The 27,246-nt window shown below is 34.4% G+C and overlaps 3 protein-coding genes across 4 annotated transcripts in view; 2 read left to right on the forward strand and 1 right to left on the reverse strand.

Annotated features, from left to right (window-relative positions):
• The first annotated feature begins 4 nt into the window (after positions 1–4).
• On the forward strand, positions 5–5,043 carry LOC105221512 (trafficking protein particle complex subunit 10). The gene is made up of 7 exons (XM_011198544.3): positions 5–166; positions 225–448; positions 509–780; positions 836–2,606; positions 2,671–3,345; positions 3,415–3,760; positions 4,157–5,043. Exons 1-7 carry the CDS (start codon positions 142–144, stop codon positions 4,384–4,386), a joined length of 3,543 nt encoding a protein of 1,180 aa, XP_011196846.2. The 5' UTR covers positions 5–141; the 3' UTR covers positions 4,387–5,043.
• Positions 4,854–6,329, reverse strand: LOC105221511 (thialysine N-epsilon-acetyltransferase). Its single transcript, XM_011198543.3, has 4 exons — positions 6,124–6,329; positions 6,003–6,054; positions 5,832–5,919; positions 4,854–5,255 (listed from the first exon to the last, which is right to left on the reverse strand). Exons 1-4 carry the CDS (start codon positions 6,196–6,198, stop codon positions 4,949–4,951), a joined length of 522 nt encoding a protein of 173 aa, XP_011196845.1. The 5' UTR covers positions 6,199–6,329; the 3' UTR covers positions 4,854–4,948.
• Positions 6,330–15,872: 9,543 nt separating this feature from the next.
• The window catches only part of LOC105221510 (box A-binding factor), a 33,730-nt gene continuing 22,356 nt past the window's right edge, over positions 15,873–27,246 (forward strand). The window contains exon 1 of one of the 2 annotated variants that reach the window (XM_029037721.2): positions 15,873–16,262. The gene's annotated coding sequence lies outside the window, so the exon portion shown is untranslated. Of the gene's footprint in view, positions 16,263–17,108; positions 17,937–27,246 lie in introns of those variants that run through there. The other variant, XM_054235931.1, reaches the window with a different exon arrangement.

Raw genomic sequence — 27,246 nt, forward strand, 5'->3', positions numbered from 1 at the left:
TATTTATTTATCTGTTGTCAAACACAGCTGATGGCGAAAAGAGAAATTTTTGTCTGCGTTTACAAATAAATTGAATGGGTAGACAACTTTTTATAATTAATACATTTTATATTGGATTATAAAATAAAAGTGTGCATAGAAATGAATGTCAAACCAATAATTACATGTAAGTTGGCAAATATACTAACTTTTAATATGACTGCTAAAATTGTTGCTTATTAAAGATTCGGGAGCTGGGCCATTATTTCGTTCATTGGAAGCACAAATTCTTAATGCTATACCATTAGATACTTGCGAATGGAGGCGTACATTTCATCGTCCCACCAAGCAAGTGCGTTTAGAAGCACAAGCACAGCCTTTCAACGTAAACGTTTTGGAAAAATATAAAAAGGGAGAATGGAGTATACTCGAGCACCCAATTTTACATATATTCGTCACAGAGTGCAATGTATATAGAAAACAATCAGTTTTAGATCCTTCCTTATAAGAAATTTCTGTAATTTTACAGGATTTGGACACCTATAAGTCAAACGCGCATGAAGAAATTAAAAACTGGTTAAAGCAGTTGACAGCATTTGGTATTTCTGATTGGATGATATTATTAGTGGAGACTTTGGATGTTCGTAAAGCAAAAAACTTGTTACCTCGTACCACAGTTTTGGATAAAATAAGACAAGATTTTGCTACGAAAAATGATGATCGATGTATCTCAGTGCTAAATCCTGCAAAATTTGAACAAAAATCTGCTGAATCCTTCCGTTGTTTAGTACAGCGCATCAGGTAAATGAAATTGTTTATACATTTTAAATTGGCTTTATCATTTTTTTATCTACAGATTCTTAATGCTCGCTAGTTACAACCGTAATATTGCTAAATATGAGGAACTCATACGAAGTAGGCGAGAAAAACGAAATCATGATGGCTGGGACTTTCGGCAGTATTTCTTTATGCAAGAAGATTTAGCACTTATATTTGAAAAACTTGAATTACACACTGAAGCACTCATACAATATGACGAGTTGGACGCAATGTTTTCACAGTTTATAACTAACTCTGGTTTTGGGGAAAAACAAAAATGGTTGGAATACTTTAAGCAACCACTCAGTTCTTTTCACGGTATTTGCTTCAATCGACGAGATAAATTTGAAATTCGCAAGAAAATTAAAGATAGCCCCGTATCTATATTGGAGTTTCGCAATTACCTTTTCGAAAGACAAGCGCATCTTTTGCAGCAAAATAATGAAACACCTGAAATCGCTAGAAGACTGTTAAATTTCTTATTTTCTACTTTACGTGAAATAGAACTTGTCAAATTAGATACTCCCGAAGGTGCTCTATCATGCTGGGAGTTCGTTTGTGCTTTGGAAGTTCTGCAAACATGTGAGCAGGCCATGGAACCGAATGAGGTTGTTTGCTTTCAACATTGCGCGCCTATTTGGAATCTAGCGAAAGATAAATTGTATGAATTGGGAAAATTGTGTGGTCTGCTACCAGGCTTTACGCCTACTTCCGAACAGTTGCATATTGTCGTGCAGTTATCAGCGGGTATTGGCGATTCGCCGCTGGAGCAGTCGCACTTCTTGAATCCCACACCACAGATTCCCGAGCAGAAGCGAGACCGCTCCCCTAATCGTCGGCCGAAGAAATCAGCGACAGATCAATTAAAGGAAGCTTTGGGGTCCAATCAAGCATTTCAAAAACTTTATTTAGAACTGGCGGAATTAGCTATTAGCACTTACAAACACGTCGCACGAACTCGTTCGGCGCGACTGGTGGGCTTAGACCTGGGCAACTTCTATTGTGCACTCAATGAGCCGCATAAAGCGGTTGGTTTCTTTACCGATTTACTGCGCGAATTAAAGGCTGAAAATTGGCACGCCTTAAGCTCTCAAACATTGTTGGAACTAGCTAACTGCTATCGCAAAATGGGTGACTCGTTGGCTTATACGAAAACATGCAGTTCTATTTCTTGCTGCCAAGAGTTGGAAATGCTAGTGCGTTCATTTTATTTCGATGAGTTTCTCAAATCGGTGAAGACAATGACCACCACTTTATCTGCACAACCTTCAATGGAGAATGCCAATTTCTGTGTGCTGGAAGATCATTTTCGAATTTGCGATATAAATGTACTGAATGCTGAACCCATCATACAGGATGACATAGTGTTGGTGCAATTAAAGCTGGAAAGCTTGTATCCTCGCGAGGTAGTGGCTGAAAGCATACAATTATCCTTTGAAATGCATGTCGCACCACTTACTGGTGAGGTCACGCCACCACCTTCGTTGCTGGTGGTTAGTGGCACCAAAGACGGAAAACTCAACAAAACCCCAACATCATCACCACACAAAGAACCGCGTCTGAAAATGTCACTACGTTTAGACTACAAACAAGATAACACGCTGGATTGTGCGTCGGTAGCATGTGACTTGCCCAAAGTCAAACAACCGGTGCGTCGTACGAGTAGCACCAAACGCAAGCTTTCTCCCAGTGTCCAGTCAGATTTTACAAATTTCGTAGCAACGGAAAACATCGCTCTACAACCTGGCTCTAATCTAATTGAACTGAAATCGAAAGCAACTCGGGTGGGCACTTGGGATTTCAAGCAGGTTTGCAAATTACTAAGTGTTATTGAAGTGTGTCGAGGAAATAAATTGTTTGTGTTTGTTTTAGATGCGCATCTCTATATCACAATTGGAATTCTTCTCCGATCACCTTCCTTTCAGAGCACCACCGTTTGTGATCACTACTAAGCCGGCTGCTGCGGTGCTCAACTTCAAGAACTTAATAGCAGGCATTGAGCAACCGGTTCACTTGACCGTTTCTGGCGGCAGCTTCATTTTTCCAACTGACGCTAAAATAACATTAAAATGCTCAAAAAATCTGCGCATACGCATGGCGCATACAAAGGAAAAGAGCCAGCTAATTACTAGCAAAGACGATGCTCTCCAGGAAAACAACACGGACTCAATAATTAATCCTACTGTGCAAGATGATTCTACATTTGACAGTGTGCTGCAAGTGCCATTACCCAATTTCAAGTCCTTTGAGGAACGCGAAATACCCTTAGAAGTGCTAACCGATCTGCCCGGCCGCAAAATATCTAAACATTTGGAGCATTACGTTACACTGACATGTCCTTGGTCGCGAAATGAACTGCAGATTGCGATTGATTTTCAACCTGCGCTGGAGGCTCAATGTCGACTGCACACTTGTGGAACTCAAAAGTTTTTACATGTCGTTATGAAGGGCCTAGAGGCAAATTTGTATCTAACAGAAGCAAAGGTTAAGTGTGATGTGGCGGGCGTACGTCTAATTGATTTGAATCCACCGTCGCAGTCACGTGTTGTATGTAGCTTACTTATGTTCCATTTGGATAGTGTATTACATGAAATTAATACTTTTTTCTTTTTGTAGCAAATCTATAAAGGTCTGACTGTTTCTTATCTGTATGAAATACAAGTGGAGCCGTTAAAAGCGGAGATCGAGCTACCTGCGGTCATCAAAGTGCATTTTATAACGAAATACTCAACTGTAGAAAATCCTCAATTATTACGCAACTACGGCTGCGCTTTCGATTTGGTCGATTATACAACACTTTTCAAAGTGCAGACACAACTTGAGCCGAACGAACTGTGTCGTTTACGTTCAGTGTGTAATTTGAATTTAAAAATTACCAAAGTCCATGAAAATCCCTATTTGGATCTCATGTATGAAGTGCTGAGTGATCAGAATTTATGGGCTGTTTGTGGACGTTCCGCAGGTTAGTATTCAGTTTAAATGGTAAAAGTAAAGGAATTAGGTTTGACATAAAATTAATTTGCATATTTAAAAAAAAAGTGATTGAGACAAGTAAGCTAATTTTTGTGATAAATATTTCGTTTCGCATAAATCCGATTGAGCGATTAACGTGGATGCGTAGCATAAGTCAGCAAATCCTTTACTTTTTCATTTTATATATGTATGTGTATACATTAAGTTCTTTATATTCTTAATGTCTAGTAACCACTTTTCTTTATTTTAATTTAACTTTTACGAATAGTATGCGGTAAGTAAGCTTTTAGTTTTATATAGAAAACACCAAAAAAATATAATTTTCAGTCATCATTCAGTCTCATTCATTGTTACATACATATGTTATATATTTTGACCGTTACAGGAGTCGTTTCGATGAAAGATGTGAATAGTCATTCGATTTCCTTGGATGTGATGCCATTGAGCACAGGTTTCCTACCCATGCCAAATATACGTTTGTCACGTTATACCGCTGGTGGCAAAACCAAAACTGACACACATTCCAAGGTGACCCCATTTCCGCAAGGACAAGTCTACAACAGCACCAAGAGTATGCAGATACACGTTATAGCCAGCAGCAATGGTGAACAATAGATTTAAATGAAAAAATAATCAATATTTACTAATAACTATAGTTATTTTATTCAAAGGCAATCTGTGAAAGTATTATTGTTGCAATATTTTGGAAAAAATAGTGTTCGTGTTCATACAAAAAAGAGTTTGTTTAGTAGAATATACTTGTAAGAAAATGCTAACTACTCATGCATTGTTGTATTTTTCGCTAAACTTACTGATGTACTGAAATTGCATATTACTACTGTAATGTAGAAAGTTCACCAAGACACTTGTATACATTTTTTATATGTTTCTAAAACATGTTTCTGTTTAAATGTCTGAATTGAGTTCACAACTTATGTAATAGTAGCTACATTGATTTCATAGTGGACTTTTATTTGGGAACTTTCTATATTTCAGTGTAGAGTGTAGAGTTGAGAGCTTATACAATTTAATATAATATTATTAATAATAAAACATACATACATACATTTCCCAACAAAATGTGATTTTGCGTAATTTTTAATGTATTTCATTAAGTGGTCTGTACAAAACTTATTATTTACTTTTTCTATAAAAACTCGCATTAATTGTAAAATCACTATAATTCATTTGCCAATTTCTCAATTTGTTCAGCATTCAATCGATAGTAAAGCCACTCCTCACTCTCCGTCATATCCACTGCACCCATTCGGTTATAGAATTTACGCGCTGGATTCCAGCCAAGCACATGGAAATCCAAACGTAGACAACCGTATTCCTTCGCTTTTGCCGCAACAGAACGGAACAAATAGGTGCCCGCGCCCAACCTACGATATGCGGGCCGTACATAAATATCTTCGAGAAAATATGATTTCCCTTGCCATGTTGAGTAGGAGTAGAAGCAAACACTATAGCCTATAGTGACGCTGTTTATGAAGCATAAGAATGAAAAGTTAAATAATTTGTTTTTAAAGGTATGATGAGAGAGTATTTCCAATTGTAATGGGTATTGTTGTACGTTAATGTTATGTTTTGAGAATTGTTGAGAATCGTTGCAATGTATGCAGTGCTTATCATACGGTCAACTGAGGTAAATGTAGAAAATTATGCACAAATGCACAAATATATTTATATTCATGTGTGGGCGATTTACTTTTTACAATTGATACATTTTGTCTGCGCTTATCGGTGTGTAATGGCAAATATTTAAGGTGGACTATGTCAACGTGTATTTGTCTATGTCAACCTTTTTGATGGATTCTCATGTGTAAACATTGTAAGCATGTATATATATGTATGCATGTCTCTACATATATTTTGCGTTATTTGAAGTGAGAACACAGGGGTCTCGAACTCCAATACCTGTTCGCTTATAGACATTTCAATTATATGAATATAACAGCTATATATGAATAATTAATGTAGGACTTGATGACAAATTCATATACATATGTATTTCCGTTAAGGCACTGTAAAATAAGACTTCTCTGTGTATTACTTACGCCGTGGGCTGTTCTTCACTTTGGAGTTCAAGCACAAATATATGACAAAGCTCTTGGCCACCGTCAAGTCCAGCATCGCGTATTAAATCTAGAGAATATATAGTTAATCCAAGGGAAATATACATTTGCTTAAATGTATACATATAATTGTATATTTGTAGCTTTGTTTACCTTTCTCTGTCAGCTTCGGACCATCGCTCATATTTTCGAAATCAGCCAATTCCTAATGGCAACAGAGACGCATCATATTCAATTAGATTATCTTTCAACGAATTATTCTTTCAACACTCACCTGTATCATTTCACGTACAGCGGGGATATCATTAATTTCCGCACGTCTAAATGTGAATATTGGCTTAGTTGCCATCGCTTTTTCTTATTAAATAATGATGTTATTAGTTTGGCTTTAAAAATATCGCTTAATTTTGCTAATTGATCACGTCGAGATTTTCTAAAGGTACTCTTATCAGAATTATTTATTTAGATTGACATATTATCATCCAGAGTTGCCAAGTTTAAGGCTATATTTTTTTTTGCAATTTTAGGAATCAAAACACAAAAGTGGCTAACTCAAAAATATGAGTTTTTAGTTGGAGTTAAATAATTTTCAAAAAACATGTGTGTTATTAAAAACTGTGTTATTCATTAAATTGCAGTATCAGCTCATCTAAATGTGTACTCATACATAAAATGTACCGTTATGTGTGTGGATAGTTTTCATTATAGATTTGTTATTTTAACTAAGTCATTATGGCAGCATAAATCAAATTTGGTGGAATGAAAATTAAATCTCTAACTGAAGCGAAGTGAATTAAATATTTATATGTATGTATGTATGTATGCTCATTTTCTTATCGCTACCACCAAAGACGTAAGCAGAGGTGTAATAGGGTTGCGTTATAACTAAATAACCAAATAAAAATATAAGTTAGAGTGTATGTATACATATATGATATTTTATGTAGACATTGAGTACATTCTGTTGCTTATCACATCAACCGCGTACTCGTTGGTTGACTGTCGGTAAACATAAGTGACCTTTTCACCAGCGTGCCAAGTTATTTCATTTTTTTTGTTTTGGTTTTTTTTTATGACAGAACATTTATGTCTCACTGTCAATAATAAGAGCATTAAACACGACATACAAACACATATATACATATATATATATATTGATTTACATACATATTTATATTTATGTGTAGATGCATGTGCCAATGACTTGTACAAAGCATTTAAAATAGCTGAGAAATAACATAATTTTCCATTTAATGCCGTTAAAATGTTCTTGCCTTATCTCTATAATTCACTGCTCCGTTGTTGACGTGCTGACTGTTGACTCCATACATACATACATACATTATACATATACACATATTATAAGCAAATATGTGTGATATTGCTGAAGGATCAGAAATTGCAGCAAAATTTTGTTGTCTAACTCGTCCAACAAATCGTTGTTGTGGTTGTTTTTTTGTCGATCCTCAGTTATGTGACATAATATCGGTTATACTTTGGATCATATATGAATTTATTTATTTCTTATTCAAACTTCATTCAAATCTTAAGTCAAATAAGTTGTTGGATTTTAAAATTGTGTATAATAAGAATTTAATGATGTAAATCTGTAAAAAAATATTATTATTTTTTTAATATTTATTTTAATAAGAAGTAAATAGTGTAAATCTGTAAAAAAATATTTTTTTTTGTAAAAAAATATATAAAATATTTTTTTTGTAAAAAAATATTTTTTTTTGTAAAAAAATATATAAAATATTTTTTTTGTAAAAAAATATTTTTTTTTTTTTTGTAATTTTTAATAAAATAATAAATAAACTTTTAATAATTAATTTTTATTATTTGTTTCAATTTTTAATAAAAATTTTTATTATTTTAATTTTTATTAATTTATTTTAATTTTTATTAATTTTAATTAATTAATTTTTAATAAAAATTGAAAAAATATTTTTTTTATTTCAAAATTTTTATTTATGAAACAAAATGGATGCAATATTGTATTCGTATATTCTATTTACTTTTTGCTATTTTGTGCCATAAAACCGTGTTATTAAACCTTATTAAAATAATTGCATGTAACGTACTCTTACAAATTTATTTATATATGTACATCAGTATGTTGTTGCACTTGATGCGAGCGGTCTTTCCATATATGCCGTTAAGCATGCAGCAGTCAGTGGTTGCAGTGTGACTTTCGATATTCGCTTATCAATTTCTGTGCTTATTATTACTTTTAATATTTCATATGCATGTATGTATGTACTGTTCTCCGCTCCATAATTTTTTCTGCTTTTATTTTATTTTAGTTCGTTGTGCGCTGGATTCATAATTATAAACATATTTTTTCATAATTTTATACTTATTTTATTTTTCAATATACTTTTTTTTTGTACTGCATGTGCACACATTAAACGCCTATTTATATTATTTAATGTTATCACTTGAACGCCTGGTCAGAGTGTTACTTATTTGTATGTCGCGCCAGTCCAACGAATGCAAGCCACAGGCCACCAGTCACCCGCCGCACATGCAAACAAAAAAAGTTTCACTGATAACGGCAACATATAATGGACGACGACGATGACTATACTTGGTGGCTTGTATGTACAGTTCAAGTAACGGTACAACGACTGCAACAATGGCAGTAATTCCCTCATAAAGCCATTCCACTATCAATCGCCTGTTGCTGTATGCTTTCTTACAAGCGCCTACTCCTACTCCTCCTTCTGGACCAACGCAGTTTCTTTCTGCAGTCGGTACTCACCGGAAAATGGATGTAGTTTATCTTAAAGATTTCTTTTTTTAATTTCGACCCTTTTATTTATGGTTGTTGTGGAGAGCTCTTGCATATACGTAGATATGGGTATACAATATCATATTTATGCATATGGAAATGTGTTATCGCTGACTGTTTGGACTGACTCGAATGCAATGCATACTTACTTACATAGATACATATAATTCAATGTGCAATGTCACATCGGTTGATTGCTTTTGACTTCTGTTTGTTATGCTGCTGAGGCCACTCTTTTTTTCTAGCTGAAGGCGTGTGCACTGATAGCACAAACTTTCTATAGATAAGTATGGTCCTTAATCCTTTGTTGTTAATTGAATATTTTTTTGCCGTCTAGCACTGTTCAGTCAATTGTAGAGTCTGAGCAGATGAATGCTCGCGCATGTATCTTGCTTTAAGAATGTTAAACTCTACCCATAATGCATAATGAAATCGGCCGCAGAAACCGGGCACGAATATTATCAGGACATTGACTACATGCCTGTGAAATGTGTAAAATGTTAGATTATAGAAAATAATTATTTTTTAAATCCATTAAGTATATTTCTGCCTCCAACGGAAGTTCGATCAACACTTGCTTTTATTCTTTTCGGTAGCTGGTAACTTTTTTCGGTGAGACAACTTAATTGAACGCTTTATGAATAACTATAGTATATTCCCAAATATCGAGTCTCGAATAAGTTGGCCCTCATAACCACAATTGTCATATTGTCTTAAGTAGATTGAAGATATTTTCATTTTTCAAGAGATAAATACATATAGACTTACAGATATGTATATTTGTATACTGGGATTGGCTCATTGAGAATTGGTTTAATTAGGCGTTAACCCTTCATTATTTTTAAGGGATGCTGCATTAACACATATGTACTTCTGCATTAACCACCTTCATCACTACCACATCCACTGAACGTTCTCGCTGTAGGGTACCTAAGCTTTCATTACAACCGCAACAATTTCATTCTAGTTGTTTTTTTAATATTTTTATCAAACGATTGCACTTTATCTCGCCGCATGACGTCACAAATAATCGCTCATTCATGCACACACTGACATCTATGTATATGTATGTATGTATGTGTGCAGCAAAAGTGTGACAACCGTTGATAGTAGACGGAATTTCATTAAGTAAACTGAAGCGATAAATGAAGGAACAATAAGGCTTGTCGCCCCAACAACAACACAACACATCGCATGTAGATTAGACAAGTTTATCGCCTTTTATTATTATGGTTATCATACCGGCTTGTATTTTCTTTATTTTTTATATTTTTGTTTCACTTTTTTATTATTGTTTTAGTGTGTTACAGTTGTTATTCCATGAAGTACAATATTTATTTTTGTTTTTGTAAATTTTTTGCAGGCACATTTGCACTCCATAACAGACATATTGGCACTTTTTGTGAATGAAAAAGGTTTGAAAAAAAAAACGAGAGAAACCATATGTATGTATGAGTGAATGAACGTTTGTTGTAAATATGTACTAGTATGTGACTCTGATACTTTTTATCAGTGACTGAAGGTCGTCACTGATATCTGATCAGTAACGGCTTTTGTTTGTGATGACGACGGGGGATTCCTACCGGTGATTGCTTATGTTTTGGAGAATTGTTGGTGTTGTGTCTGTTTGGTTTTGTTGTGTGCTGCTGCTGTTATCTAAAAGCCAGTCGATGTACACACATACATACTTATATATGTTGGTGTCGGAAATGCAAATAGGTATCATGTTTAGAATTACTAATATCTTATTGTCTATGGTATTTTTTATATAGGGATACAAAGCTTTTATTTAGAACAAAACACCGAAAAAATTAATGACTTTGTTTTCGCACAAACAGGTCATAATCAATGTACAGAGGTAGTCAAAATTATTTACACATCGGACGTTTTTTTACAAGTTTCACACGAAAATCTTTCGTTTGTTGTTGTTGTTGTCGCAGAGTAACAAAATGCTATGTTGTTGTAAACCTTGATCTATTCCTGAGCGAATGAAGTCAGTTCGGCTAGAATTACTAGAACTATGGCGGAGAAATAAGCAAATGAACTGAAGACTCGCAGTAGTCAAAAGTATTTATACACAACTTGAACTCTATTATCCTGTTCTTATTTAATGATAACTATAAAATTTTAATGTTCAGTATAAATTCCTATTCTAAGGCGATAAATTAATAATTGGTTGCATTACCATTGGCATCAATAAGAGCCTGCTTTATGGTCCGAATTAATTCAACCCAATTGTGCGCTAAGTTAACAGTTAATTTAGACTAAATGTCGGTAATTTCGGCGTTTTAGGTTATTATATCAATTGTCGTCTGATTTTTAACGAAAGACCAAACATTTTGACTAACGTTTTGGTCATGATTGTGCGGAGGTCAACTTGATTTGCTTCATTTAAAACTTTTGTAGGTTAAGATCCTTTATGAAATGGAGCATTATCCTGTTGTAAAATGTAGTCAATAGTTGGAAAAGGCCGCGGGACCACTACAATGGCATGGTCATGTGAATTCTGATATATCCGAATAATTTAGGGTCCCTAAATTAGTACCAAATTTCCAAAACAGAAGTAAGGAAAATTTCCCCAAATAATCAAAGAATCAAAAAATGTCACTCCCGACTCTATTTAGCGTCTAAACTGCGTCTCCTTCTCACGTGGTAATTGCATAAAGCGTTTACTAAAGAAGCCCTGAAACTAAAATTCAGCCTTATCTGCCCACGACAGGTTTTAGGATGCATTTTAAGGCAAATGAGAGGCATATCGCTTTTTTGGTTTCGGAAGTGGTCAACTTTATGCGTAAGTATTTATGTTACTATTTTTAAATGTCCTTAACAGTGTAGCATCATTGACTGTTCATTTGTATGACAGTTCCTACTATCCTTCTGCATTCTCTTTGAGTTATCACAGGTTTCCGCCCAGTGCTCTTTAAAGTATCCTTACAATTGTTCGTGTCCTTCTTTTTAATAACATTATAAACAGTATTCCATCAAATTCTATAAATTTTAACTAACTCCGAAGCCGAAACCCGAGACTTAAACTTAGTAACAGTCTCCAATCTAGTTATAGTCCTTAATTCCACTGGCCTCGGCATTTTATTTACCAAATTTTATATTTTAAGTATTTGTTAGTTAGTTATGAATGCAAAAGCCAATCAATACTCTTGCTTAAACCAAGTCCAAGGCTAAAGGCTAAATCGCGGTGTGCAAATTCTTTTGACTACTCCGAGTCTTCAGTTCATTTGCTTTTTTCTCCGCCATAGTTCTAGTAATTCTAGCCAAACTGACTTCATTCGCTCAGGACTAGATCAAGGTTTACAACAACATAGCATTTTGTTACTCTGCGACAACAACAACAAAAAACGAAAGATTTTCGTGTGCAACTTGTAAAAAAACTTACTATGTATAAATAATTTTGACTACCTCTGTATTATGGGAATAAAATTTATGTTTTAAAATTTGATTAACGCACCGTTATGAACGGCAAACAACCGTCCTAATTTTCCTAAAGTTCCTAATTATTTCTATATTCGGTTCAGCTGAGTGCGATTTGCAAGTTGGAAAATTTTATCAAAATCGTATGAACGGTCTTAGCGCATATAGCGTGAGAAAATATTTTTGTTTTTGTTTTTATATATTACAATTGTACCTAGAATGCAATGCAATACTAACAACAATTCAATTCCAATAAGTTAAAAATAATAATAAAAAGCTAAATATTAGAGAAATTCATTTGCTGCTACAGTTGCCTTACTAAGTCTGAAGGCCTCTTACGTTTTAGTCGGTTTTCTCGTTCAGCAGTACCGATTAGTCAGGATGCCTCTTCATTTACATACATGCTGTATAAGCCTCATTTCGTGAGTCTTTGCAAGTTTGGTTATTTCATTTACTACTGAATTCACACCAAGTTCACGGTGAAGGTCAGCAGATCTAACATACCAAGGAGCATTAACTATACTTCTTAGAACCTTATTTTGGGAGCGCTGAATGCAGTTTTGACTTGAGCAACCCCATAGTTGAGCACCATAGGCTCAAATTGGCTTTAGTACTTGATTACATATAAACAACTTCGATTGAAAGCGTGGATCTCCTACTGACTAGATGGTAAAACTTAGCAAATTTTAAATCAAACTCACACCTTTTTTTATAAATGGAATGGTATGATGTTTTTTTTAAGTAAAGTCTACGTGCATTGATTTGGAACCATTCAATTTAAGAAAAATAAATATGCTTAAATTTTTTACTAAGCAGACACTCTTTTTTTTTTTACTCTCGCAACAAAGTTGCTACGAGAGTATTATAGTTTTGTCCACATAACGGTTGGTTGTAAGTCCTAAAACTAAACGAGTTAGATATAGGGTTATATATATCAAAATGATCAGGATGACGAGAAAAGTTCAAATCCGGATGTCTGTCTGTCCGTCCGTCTGTCCGTCCGTCCGTGCAAGCTGTAACTTGAGTAAAAATTGAGATATCTTAATGAAACTTGGAACACGTGTTCCTTGGCACCATAAGAAGGTTAAGTTCGAAAATCAGCAAAATCGGACCATTGCCACGCCCACAAAATGGCGAAAACCAAAAACACATAAAGTGTCATAACTAAGCCATAAATGAAGATATAAAATTAGAATTTGGAATAAAGGATCGCACTAGGAGGGGGCATATTTGGATGTAATTTTTTTGGGGAAGTGGGCGTGGCCCCGCCCCCTATTAAGTTTTTTGTATATATCTCGCAAACCAATAGAGCTATATAAACCAAACTTTCTGCAGTCGTTTTTTTAGCCACTTCCTTATACAGTCCAAAAATTACAGAAATCGGATAATAACCACGCCCCCCTCCCATACAAAGGTTAGGTTGAAAATTACTAAAAGTGGGTAGCTCACTAACCAAAAACGTCAGAAACACTAAATTTCACATAGAAAATGGCAGATAGAAGCTACACTCAGATTTTTTTACAAAATGGAAAATGGGCGTGGCGTCGCCCACTTATGGGTCAAAAACCATATCTCAGGAACTACTCGACCGATTTCAATGAAACTTGGTTTTTAATAGTTTCCTTACATCCCAATGATATGTTGTGAAAATTGGCGAAATCGCTTCACAACCACGCCTACTTCCTATATACCAGAACTTTGAAGACGATCTGAATCGTTTACATAACAATATATAAAGTAAGCACTAGTGAAGATATCGATGCAGAACTTTGCACAAATACTACGTTTATAGTGTGGCAGCCCATTTCTAAAAATCGCTGAAATCGGACCATAGGTTTTCAAGGCCCCATATATCGAACATGAGGACCTCGTTGCTTCTAACCTAATATTATGGTTTCCAACTTTCAATGGACTTTATACAATATATATCACGAATATGTGGGTCAAATTGTGTATTTTATAATATTAATAAAGTTAAATAAATAAATTGCGAGAGTATAAAATGTTCGGTTACACCCGAACTTATCCCTTCCTTACTTGTTTCTAAATAAAGAAATTATATAACAGTTTAATAAAAATCCGGATCTGGCAAACTATGTTAATATTTAATATTCTTTGAATCATTTTTGTTGGCTTTGTTTGTGCTGGCTGTATTCTCTTTGTGCGTTTTTTATTCTAAATTCAGAAACTGTGCTCATATTTCTGCGTTGTTATTTGAAGCTTGACACCAACGCCCCAAATAAAAACAGCAAAAGCAAAAAAAAAAAATATAAAAATATATAAATTTATTGTTTTTATGTATAAAAACAGCCGCTATTTTATGGTATAAAAAATTTCGTTCATGTGAAGCCATAAAAATATTATGATGAATATATACGCCAGTATACATATCCGCCATATATATGTGTATAATGTTTATAATTAATATAACTAATTTTTTTAGATGTTCCTTCTTCAATTAGGTTTTAGTTATGTTTTCGGGTCTATGTTTTAATACGATGATGAAATAATTATGAAAATTTAAACATGTTACAATTTCTATTTTCATGGAATTAAATTAAATTAAATATTTTCTATGAATGAAATAGAATTGATAGAAAATTATATCATTGACCTTTCTCTGAATAATAATTTGTTCCATTTATGGATCATGAGAGAAAAGGCTCAGCACTGTTGAACCCCAATATTAGTCTTTAAATAAATATTAAATTTCATTCAAAACTCAAAAATGTTTCGTTCCTCCCTTCCGTGAAATTTTACAAAACTAGGCTACTCAAAAATAATTTAAAAATTTTTGAAAAAAAAAAAAATATTATGGCTTTCGTCATATCATCGATAAGAAGCAATAAATATAATTTTTCGTTTTGAAAACATGAAATGTAATTGTATCCTATTATATCTAGTAAGTAGTAAAAGGTCATTTAAGCAACGGCTAGGCAACACGTAAGCCTTTTACGTTTAAAGCTAAATTCGGCAAACTTTTCCTATAATTACCACCGAAATCGTTTTGTAGTAATGTTCACATTAATGATTATACTCAATACTAAAAGTTAGGCTATTAATTAAGACTGAGTCCAGCACATAGTGTCGACGTAAACAAGTTCTGATAGTGGCAATCAGGTTTGGCGCCAATTATTACGTACCATACCTCCAACTTGAGTCACAATTTGATTGCAAGCGCATAGTGTGTGTGTGTGTGTGAGTGTAGCCAATGTGAGCGCCATTGCTCTGATAAGGATACCGTGAAGATAGGGATAGTCGCGAAGTCAATTGATACGACATCGGAAAATAACGACGAACAAAGTCGCCTACAAAACATATGGTTTAGTGTTTTTGTGTTGATATGTCGGTTGTCGGTTGGAATTAGTGCATTCCCAGAGTCATCTAAAGGCTTTATCGCTGCGCTTTGCCTAGACGACTTGTCTGGGCACGCACACATATCATGACGATGACGATGAGCCGACATAGGGCTTCCGGCAACTGATATCTTCCAGCGGCCGATTGGTCAATAGGCTAACGACTATCGGTCGAACGGATGGTATGACTATGGAATATCAGCCAATGTTAGATTGTTATTGTTGTACCATGTATATATGTATGCATGTATTTTTGTTGAAATACTTGCTTATATACATTTTAAAGGTGATATGAACTTTTGTGATAAGTTTTAATCAGAAATTGAATATTGCGGTTTTAGCTTTTGAATTTGTATTAGTTATTTCATTTCAATTCGTTGGAATTGTGTTGTGTGCGCTCTGTCGTAATTTATTTAGTTGTGTGGATGATAAAAATGAAAACGGGCTTTGTTTTTTTTTATAGATTCTTTTCCCGGGTGGTAGGCGGTCATAAGCGTTGGCTGTTAGTCGTTGGCGCACAGTTAACAAAGTGGGTACCGTCGCGCCGTACTACCAATAATTTTACATCGACTCCTATACGAATGTACTCGTATGTTATACTCGTGTGTCGAGCAGAATCGCGTGTGTGATCATACATTTTTATATAATATAACAATGTTTTTTGGTTTTGTGTATTTTACTTCCTTATTCACACATCCTCGTGCGGTCGGCATATGTGTTTCGGGTTTCGAGTGGAATTCCGTGTGTATTTAATCCCGGTTAGCCGCATGATTATCGAGCACACCGGGGTGTGGATGTTGCTGATTGGGCGTGATGCTGTAAAACCGAACCTAATTTGTGGGTGTAACATGGAAAACGCCTTTGTGCTCACGTTTGCATATCAATGCGAATATATTTCTGCTTGCCGATATCCATACACATAGCATGGTGCGAGCGCTTACATTCGTACCTATGTGTATGGGCATGAGAGCAATCGTATAAAGTTGTATCTGTGCGAAGTTATATTTCGTTGTGAGACGCAGGTAGAACGGTGTATAGGAATTCTATGAGGACTCTCACTTAGTGTACTAACCCTTCCTGAGGCACACGTTCACGCAGCTAGGTTGTACCAACACAGCTGTAGGGAAATGCCAACACGACTGACGAGCTGCATAATTTGACGAAGCGTGGAGAAGTCAGTTGACAATTATTGCCAATAAACACTGTGTACGCCTTCTAAATGCGAGTACATAAAAATGAAAATACGAGTATATGTGGGTATATATGGATATTTAGAAGCGTTCGAAATGTATGTGGCTATTTTGGTTTCTGCGTTAGTTTATACCATATTCTTTCGGTTTTCTGAGCTGTGTATCCAGATGCCCACTAAAATGCAATTACTTCGGTATTAATGTGTTCACATGTGGCGACGTTCAAGCCGCAAAATGACCCACAGACGCCCCCAATTATTATGAAAAACGGCGAATTCTGTATAAATGTTTTGATTTTGTGTAGACATATACACATTCAAACATATACATATGAATGTAAGAATTTATGCATATTGGTGGGTGTAAATATTATTTCAAGCGTATTTAAACTTGTAAATTTAATGCGAGTTTGCGATGTGGTTTTGATATTTTTTAAGTTTAAGCAAGAAACCTACGTTTGAATTTTCCATTTCATAACAGGACAAAGCTTACAATTTATATTGATTAAATTTATATTGATGAAATGAATGAAAATGAATAAGACCGATGAAAGTGGGTATTAAATGATAGGCCAGAGGGGAGTTTCTCACAAAAGCCTTGATTTTTTTTCAAATAGTTACCATTGTTAGGAATACTTGAAAAAGTTACTCTAAAATCGACGGCAAGATGATTTCCAGTAATTTCAAGAATTACGGACTGCATGTCTTTCTAAGCTTCTTTACTTGTTTACGAAGTATTATTCAACAAATATAGGGTTTTGGGTTTTAAGTTGTCTTCCTGCATTGTCAGAACCAATTGAAATAGAATGACTTTTGTTGTATGTACATACATATGTATGTAGGACTCTTTTTAGAGCGACTTTACCCAACAGCGGAATTATATATGTAGTTTTACAGAAAAGCATTTTATTTACGTATAGTGTAATATAATGGAAAGAACAAAAACGACACCGCAACAAACAAGCTGGCATGAAAATAAAACAACAAATTTGAAGGACAATAGTGACTGAACGAAAACATAAAACAAAAGCGTTCTCGGCCGCAAATGAAAATAAAATATGTGAAAATATTGTACATACCATATATGTACATATACAACAATACAACAAAAACCAAAACGTAAACCACAAATACAAGAATGTTTGAATAAAACTGAAAATAAAGCCGAAAAACAGCATACAAACATCGGAGTAAAAGTAAATTAGTGAATCACAACATGAGACATAAACACACACACACACGTCCAAGAAAAAGTAAAATGCAACAAATATAACAACACCAGACCAAACAAGAGTAAACCAAAACAAATAAGCGAATTAATTGTAAGCGAAGTGCAACAAAAGAAGGAACATGCTCAGGCGCATGTTATGTGCATGCATGAATGTATGTATGTGCATATATGTATGATTGTGTATGCTTACTAGTTTCGTATATATTCCTTCTCTGAGCGCACACACTGCTCATGTCATATCTCATGTCCTCATCCCGTGTCATATGTTCAACAGAGTATTTATAGACATTTTAATGAAGAATTTTAAATTTTTAATTTTACTAAACTAACCTGCCGCTCCCACTACTCATCTAACCATAAGTATACTTATGTCTACACCAACGACCACAATAATTAACACATAAAGTGCTCACGTACGCCTGCGCATTGGTGCTCAGTATGTCCATGAGTATGACGCCCTGCACGTGTCGCCTCTACCTGTGCTCATTAACCATATTTATCGTTTATTTGGCAGGATGTGTCAGGTTCGCTTTCCATTTCGTTTGTCCTCCTTCACTTGTGCCTATCTATTTGTCTGTCCGGCACTCGGTTTGTTGACTAAACGCTCGCCCCGTCATAGTTAATTTAGGCTTGTGTCTTTCAGACACTGTCTTGCAATGTGACTGTTTGTTGTTATTACTCAAATAAAACAACAATAATATTGTCCTTTTTAGTTTGTGTGTCAAAGACCTGTACGCATGAGGGAAGTGTATAATAAACTGCAAAAATTAAGTGGTGATGGCTTGGCGGAATTCTACGACCTACCTGCTATTTTATCTCGTTCAAAAGTCAGTAGCTATTAGAACACCAAATTGCTGTTAATTATAAAGGATTTGCCACAGAAGTCATTGCTTTTTGGAACCGGAAGCAGTCTGTGACTTGAAAAATCGTATTTACTTATGCTAATGGCAATTATTGCCCCAAATTTGTGAGTTCCGATTTCCAAGAGTAATACCTAACAATTTGTAAATTGGTATATGTAGGAACATGCATTTGTATATACATATGTATGTATGTTTGGTTTCATGAAAAACGAACGCGTTTAAGAAATTGTAGAGCTTTTTATATATTCTTATATACAATTTACATTTGTTTGACTTTGCAACCGCGATATTCCATCTATGACGATATTGGATAAAGGAATTCAATAAAATAAAGTTGTGTTGATACAAAGAAAACCGAAGACAGTCCAATTAGTACTACGTCTCACCGCCCCATATCGCCACTCTCACATTTAGAAATTTACTATAGAAGGATGCATTCTCATAGACGGCTATTATCTAAATTTCATGTGATTCAGTGTCGTGGTTATGTCTTGGCCTGGTGCCTGGAGCAGACATGTTCTTGGTTTTTGGAAAGTCGCATAGTGCAATCAGAAAGCGCCTAAATTCTGTATTCTCTTCTATATCAATGGTGACCATTGGTTTAATAGGCAGCGTCTAGGTGACCCGAAAATGGATATCTGGCGGATAATGTGACAAAAGTCTACGGTCTCATATAGGCAGACCGCCGATCGAAGGTGTGCAAGATAGCTGAGATAGTAGGCATGCCCGAAGATCACGTGAGTTCTGCATTAAATATTTTGCACAAGAAAGCTCTCGATGCTGTGTTTGCCGATCTGGTTGACTCTTTGAGAGATCACCATATTTGACGATGTTTAATCGCAATCCGAAAGAGTACATCAAAGAAACAGTAGACTTCGTCCGGAGAGTTCTGTGTTTCCACATTAGAACCCATGCGACTTGCTTTTGTTTCCAAGCTTGAAAAAGGTACTAAATACAAATATTTAGAAATGGATGCATACAAGAAGATAAACGAAATTTATTTTTACTTTTTCAATATATTACTTTAAGATAATCCGTAGTCGTAGTTTTCATTTAATGTTTTTTTTATATATTTGCATATTTTCGAAATAAATAATTAAAAATCTACATTTTTTGCTGGTTATTGTTGAAAAATATAATTTTCGTTTCAGTATATAAACACATATGTACATATATAAACACATATACAAGTTATTCAGAATTCCACTCCATTTTGTATGTATTATAGCGTCGCCATTTTAATCCACATTCCAATTAAAAAACATTATATATGATATATGCACATACATATGTATATACACACATTCGTTATTGAAAAACATTTCAAGTCAGTAATTGAAAGGAATACTTATTTGCGCTGAAAAATGCTATATTATAAATCACTTTGTTTTGCAACAGCCTGTCTCTGCCCAGCTCAGCTTATTAAAACGCTTACAGTTCATTTCAAGCGACGCTGAAAGCAACTAAATGGGAGTATTAAAATGAAATAAATATAAAACACATATTTATATTTATTATAAATTAATATATTTTTCATGTAATTTTGCTTGTATGTGTATTTAAATGCAATTGTTTTTGTTGAACTTTGACAGGAAATCGTCGGACAAATAAGTCAAATACAAAAGCAAGTACATTACGTATATATGTATGTATATAAGTATGTATGTGTTATATGTGGGTACAATATTTACTGCAATAGTAACAAGTACGATGTTACAATTTCTTTTGTTTTCCGAGCTCAAACCAAACCAAAGGCGAATCACTCGAGCTTCACTGAAGCCTGTGCTGCTTTGATTCTTTAAAAATATTGTATTTATACACATTGCGGTGATAAGCTGAAACTTGCGACCAGCAATGCTCATACATATTGAAATTATCTACATACGTACATACATATGTTTTCATACATATGTACATATGTAGTGTTGTTATATACATAAGTAAATGGGCGACTCCATCGGTGGCAGTGACGCAGCCGAAAGGTCCAAATGTTATACATTTTGTTTGTTTCATTTATGTATATCAATTTGTCGAATTTGTATTTGTAAAAAATATTTTGAAATAAAATTTCTTCGGATTATTTTTATTAAATTAGCTTAATTTTTTATTTTTTAATTAGCAATCTGGTTAAAAAGAACATATCCAATATGTATTATGTATATAAATTCATAAGCTTAGAACTAAAATGCTCTGTATGATCTATAGAGAGCTCAAAAACGATTCAGTGGTGGAATTTTCAATCATTGCATTACAGATTTCTATATCATATATAGCACTATCATCTGATGGGACATTCGTTTGACTCGTTGCTATCTACTGACATTTGAAAGGATTGAACAAGCTTATGTAAAAGCAAGTTCGGTTGTAACCGGTAATTTCTGAACCGAGTTCAACCATTTTCACCATCAAGCTGTATTATATCCAAGACTATACACTGACTAAATTTTGCTAAGATATCTCACATATTAGCCGATATATGCGGAATAAATTAGAAGCTACATTATTAGAAAAAAACAAGAAAGGGCTAAGTTCGGATGTAACCGAACATTTTATACTCTCGTAATTTATTGAAGAAATTTTATTTGTAGTACATAACACACAAATTTACCCATAACTTTGGCATAAAGTTTATTAGAATAACGAAAATCGTCATATATAGTATATGAGGGCTGAGGTAATTCCTGAACCGATTTCATTCATTTTCACCAGCAAGGTGCACGATATCCAAGACTATACGCTCACTTAATTTTGCTAAGATATCTCACATATTAACCAATACATATATGCGGAATAAAGCCCACCTTATTTTTGAAAAACCTATAATTAGGTATATGGGAGATGTTATGACCCGATTTTCATAATTTTTGGAACAGAGGCACACTATTAGAAGAAAACAATTTCCGCTGAATTACATCAAATTATCTGAGAGATTTACCCATATTTTCGGTTAAAATTTACCCTTAGGCACTGAGTTCAACATGTTCGATATGTGGGGCCTTGAAGAGTTATAGTCGGTTTTCGACAATTTTTTCACAAATGAAGCCAGTGATGATATACATTATTTGTGTAAAGTTTTATTCCGCTATCATCATTGGTTTATTATGTATATATTATAAAGTGAAGGAATAAGACGGAATTCAAAATTGAGTTATAAAGAAAGTAGTCGTGGTTGTGAACCGATTTCGCCCATTTGTCCGTATTATCAGGGTGTCAAGAAAATATTATATACCGAATTTCATTGAAATCTGTCGAGTAGTTCCTGAGATATGGTTTTTGAACCATAAGTGGGCGATGCCACGCCCATTTTCCATTTTGTAAAAAGATCTGAGTGCAGCTTCCTCCTTCTATTTCTTCTGTAAAATTTAGTGTTTCTGACGTTTTTCGTTAGTGAGTTAACTCACTTTTAGTAATTTTCAACCTAACCTTTGTTTGGGAGGTTGGCCTGGTTATTATCCGATTTCAACTATTTTCATGGTATGTGGTGGGGAACGTAAGAAAATGGAGTGCAGAAAGTTGGGTTTATATAGCTTCATTGGTTTGCGAGATATATACAAATAACAGATTTGGGGGCGGGGCCACGCCCACTTCCCCAAAAAAGTTACTTCCAAATATGCCCCTTCCTAGTGCGATCCTTTATTCAAAATTGTACTGTTATAACTTTATTTATGGCTTAGTTATGACACTTTATATGATTTTGGTTTTCGCCATTTTGTGGGCGTGGCAATGGTCCGATTGTGCCCATTTTCGAAAGCAACCTCTCACGGTCCCAAGGAACATGTGTTCCAAGTTTCATTAAGATATCTCAATGTTTACTCAAGTTATCCGGATTTTAACTCCACACGTCATCCTGATCATTTATATATATGTATATAACCCCATATCTAACTCTTTTATTTCTTGGTGACACAAACAACCGTTATGTGAACAAAACTATAATACTCTCTTAGCAACTTTTGTTGCGAGAGTATAAATATATTCCTACTGAATTTCTTAAAAATATCTGTGATATTTACCGTTATTTTCGGTAGAAAATTATCCATAGGCACTGAGGTCTTCATATTCGATATTTGGGGCTTTGAAAAGTAATATTACATCCAAATATGGTCTCCCTAATGTAACTCCCTGCACAAAATTTGTAGGCGTGGCTATGTTCCGATTTCGCCCATCTGCCACCATTAATCGCATGGGGTCAAGGAATATGTGTACTAAGTTTCATCAAGATATCAAGTTGACATACATACAACACCCTATATTTAAACCGTTTAATTTTAGGCCTTACAAACAACCGTTATGTGAACAAAACTATTATACTCTGCGGAACTTGTTGCGGGAGTATAACAAACATATTGCATGTATATAAAAGCGAGTACTATAATCGTATGTCCTGTGTGTGGTTAATGAATTGTGATGAAGTTATTATTTTAGAAGTTTTCCATACCATCACTGACCGAACATTATAAATAAAATTTTTTATTGGGATTTTAAAATAAATTTATTTAATACTATGTGGTCTCACATGAAGCGTTTTGTGGTTTGTGGCAAATAAATTATAATGAAAAATAATTTTAGTACTTTACCGCAAAACACAAAGACCTGAGAAGTTTAAAGTGAGCATTCTGATCAATATACATACATATGTACATATATCAACAGTATGTTCTAATAGATAGAAAAATTTTAAATTTACAAGCTTGTAATTAAGTTAACTAAGCACATACACTAATTTTAGCTGACCCCCAGCCAGACATGCATATACATTCAGACCAGCATAATTAAGTTGTTATTACTATATAAGTACGCAGTCTGTATATTATATAGTTTTCTCACCATTATGTGGTGCCACCCAACGGTGAGCCGTTTTGTTCAACAGCCATGACTTCAATTACTCAAATGCATGTAAAGTTCCCGCAATGCTTGACTGAGACAATACCTGTCGGAAGTAATCGACTTACCGAGTATTTTTAAGGCATTGGGACGCGCCTTTTTAAATGTTTACAGTGAATGCGTTGCTTCAAGCTCTTCATGCTTGCCTACTTCTAGGCAGATAAGCGTGCATGCGTAATGTGAAAGCTGACAGGTTACATACATATGTATTTGTATATGTATTTATGTGTTTATTTGTGCGCTTTGAATGCGTATAGAACTTTATCAGCTTGCATGGAGTTAGTATATAGTACACATGTTTATTTATGTAATGAGAACGTAGTCAAAACGGTAAATGACCTTTACCGTATTCGCTAATTTGTTTTTATTGAAAAAAAGTCACTTGTATGCATGTGGTCATGTGTATTTCGTGTGGCTTTATTGTGGTTGTACTTTGTGAAAGTTTATCGTACCAAAAGTGGTATGCACTTCTAAATATTTTGAAAAAATTAAAATAAAAAACTTATGAAAAACATTTTTATAGTTTTTTAATTACTAGTCGCTTATTTTGTAGAACAAGTGTGTATAGTAAAAATAATATGTTTTGTAGCGTGATCAATAAATCATCAATGACGCATGTTAAAGTGTCAACTGGCAACGGGATGATACTTGATTCGAATACCCAAAAACAGTTCTATGTGTGCATGTAAATGTATATGTATCATATGCAGCAAATGCGTCTGCGCCGAGTATAGATGATTACTCTCTCGAGAGGTGCGTTGCATTCGTGCATGTTCTTAAGTCAATCGTTTGATTTATTATACGAAAGGATAATATGCTGCTGCTGGTTGTTTGTTGTGTATTTGTTGTCGTTGGATTAGTTGTTTGTTTGGTTATGTTAATTGTCGAAATTCACACTTGAGCTGAGATTAGCGTTGAAGCATGGAAGTGGTCACACGTTGGAATATTTATATTTATATATATACATATATTCGATGTACATACATACATACAACAGACATGTGTGTCCTATGAGAAATATACACATATGAACTGGGAATTTGGGGAAAATATAGACCACGAAGTACTATATGCAAATACAGATGTGTGTAGCCGCAATAGGTAATTTGCATGTTAGTATCTGTTTGGAATTGTTTCAAATGAGAATTGATTTTTTTCACTAATTTTTTAACGATTCTGCTTTAATTATGTAATACAAATCGTTTTGTTTTTATGAATCCTTTTTACAACAACTTCAAATCTTTATATGTCCCCAGAGTGTGCCACATTTATAAGACATGCATACGTGTTATATGTATTCACATATGAATTGTGATTTTTTAACTCATGCTTACAGAAAAAACGTACTGAAATTCAGTAAGAGGATATATGTTTTGACATATTTATGACTGAACCCAGGCGTTAACGCCTCGTGGAAAGACACTTGATGAGCGCAAGAACATATATACCAACAATTACATACATATATGTACACACATATATTTATAAGTGCTTAAGAACTTTATTTCGATATTCATTTGTCCGCACATTAGGGTCTGCCTTTTTGTGCAGCCAGAGAATATACAGATCATCTCAGAATATATTTTTTTCTTTCATATAAAACTGCTGAAGTGGTTTTTCGAAAACTCTCTTTTCGAATAGAGTTTGTGTCCACGACACTCCACTCTTGTTGGAACTACTCTTCCTAGCATTTGTAAACCAAATAACTTTCGCATCACCCTGAAGTCTCCACGTTTACATGATTGCATAATATAAATGCACTTGTGTGCACTAAAGTACTTAAGCACTTGCGGGCAGCGTCAGCTCCTTTGGATTATGAGGACGAGTTGTAAAATGTCGTTGGTGGATACTTTTAAACGTTTGCTCATATCTCATGTCACGCTGACGTATTTATGCGTTTTCCAGTGATTGTATTTAGTAGATTTTCGAATTTTGGTTTTATATTGCAATTGTAAACGCCAGTAAAATAAAAATGGAGCCTCAAATAAATACTTGTACTTACTTAGTTTATGATGAGCTAAAAATTTTATATTGAGGTTTTTCAAACGAAACTTAAATTATGGTTGAAAGAAGCGAGAATTGATAAAGAACTGAAAACCTGTGGTTTCCAAACGACTTAGTGTACAAGTGTATATGTTAAGTTCATACTCAAAAATGCGGTTACATTTTTTTGTGTGACTTTTTATGGAATTTAATAAATATTACTTTCGAAACGGTACTTAGGAATTGTGTATTAGAGAAAAATGGTATGAGCTTTGCATTAAGTCGCATACGAGCTTCATTGCGTTCCGCCTTGAAACAGCAGAAATTATGCTGAATCGCCTTGGCAGGCAACAGTATCTGAATATCTGCTAACATGAAATTTTGACTTTAGAAATTGTATAACCGAAATTTATCAAATACATACATACATATATGAAAGTATATACATGTTTAGCAAATGAATCACATATTGTATGAATTTATTTATGTTCATAACCGATTATGCCTGGCGGCACATATTATATAGTATATGACCGATTCAATTTATAATTATAGATTTGCATATCTGTAAGTGAGTGCCTGTATACACGAGCCTTAACATTTCCTTATCAATTCACGTTCAAGTATACTTAGCAACACTTAAAGTACTCCAGCAAATCCCTTTCATTCAACATTGATATGCTGCAACTATGTAGTTAATCCATATGCATTTAAGTGCAACTCTCAGCTCAAGGGTCTGCGGTTCGTCGCCTTACTAATAGCCGAGTTGATTTAATGTAAATAGTCATAAATACTATTATCAGCATCGTTATCAAGTAGTAAATTAACCAATTACTTCTCTACTGCTTACAGATTTTTGATAAAACAATTTTCTCTCGCATTCATTCATCTGAAGTGCAAACAATTATTGTTTTGACAGGACAAGTGGATTTCCTCCAAGTATATGATATATAAAGTGCTTCTAAAGAGATATTTCTTTTGTATACATGAAACAAACTTCCTATATACTTTTACGGTTATTTTTATACTCTCGCAACCTGTTGCACAGAGTATTATAGTTTTGTTCACATAACGGTTGTTTGTTAGATATCGGCTTATATATATATAAATGATCAGGTTGACGAGTGGATTTGAAATCCGGATGTCTGTCCGTCCGTCTGTCCGTCTGCCCGTCCGTCTGTCCGTCTGTCCGTGCAAGCGATAACTTGAGTAAAAATGAAGATATCTTAATGAAACTTGGAACACACATTCCTTGGCACCCTGAGGAGGTTGCTTTCAAAAATGGACAAAATCGGTCCACTGCCAAGCCCACAAAATGGCGAAAACCGAAAATCTATACAGTGTCATAACTAAGCCATAAATAAAGTTATGAAAACATAGGATCGCATTAGGGAGGGGCACATTTGGATGTAATTTTTTTTAAGGGGGCGTGACCCCGCCCCCAAATAGGTTTTTTGTATATAATTCGCAAGCCAATAAAGCTATATAAAGCAAACTTTCTGCAGTCGTTTATTTTAGCCATTTCCTTATACAGTCCAAAAATGAAAGAAATCGGATAATAACCACGCCCACCTCCCATACAAAGGTTAGGTTGAAAATTACTAAAAGTGCGTTAACTCACTAACGAAAAACGTCAGAAACACCAAATTTTACGTAAGAAATGGCAGAAGG

The sequence above is a fragment of the Zeugodacus cucurbitae genome, chromosome 2 (assembly GCF_028554725.1).
Source record: "Zeugodacus cucurbitae isolate PBARC_wt_2022May chromosome 2, idZeuCucr1.2, whole genome shotgun sequence".
NCBI classification, from domain to species: domain Eukaryota; kingdom Metazoa; phylum Arthropoda; class Insecta; order Diptera; family Tephritidae; genus Zeugodacus; species Zeugodacus cucurbitae.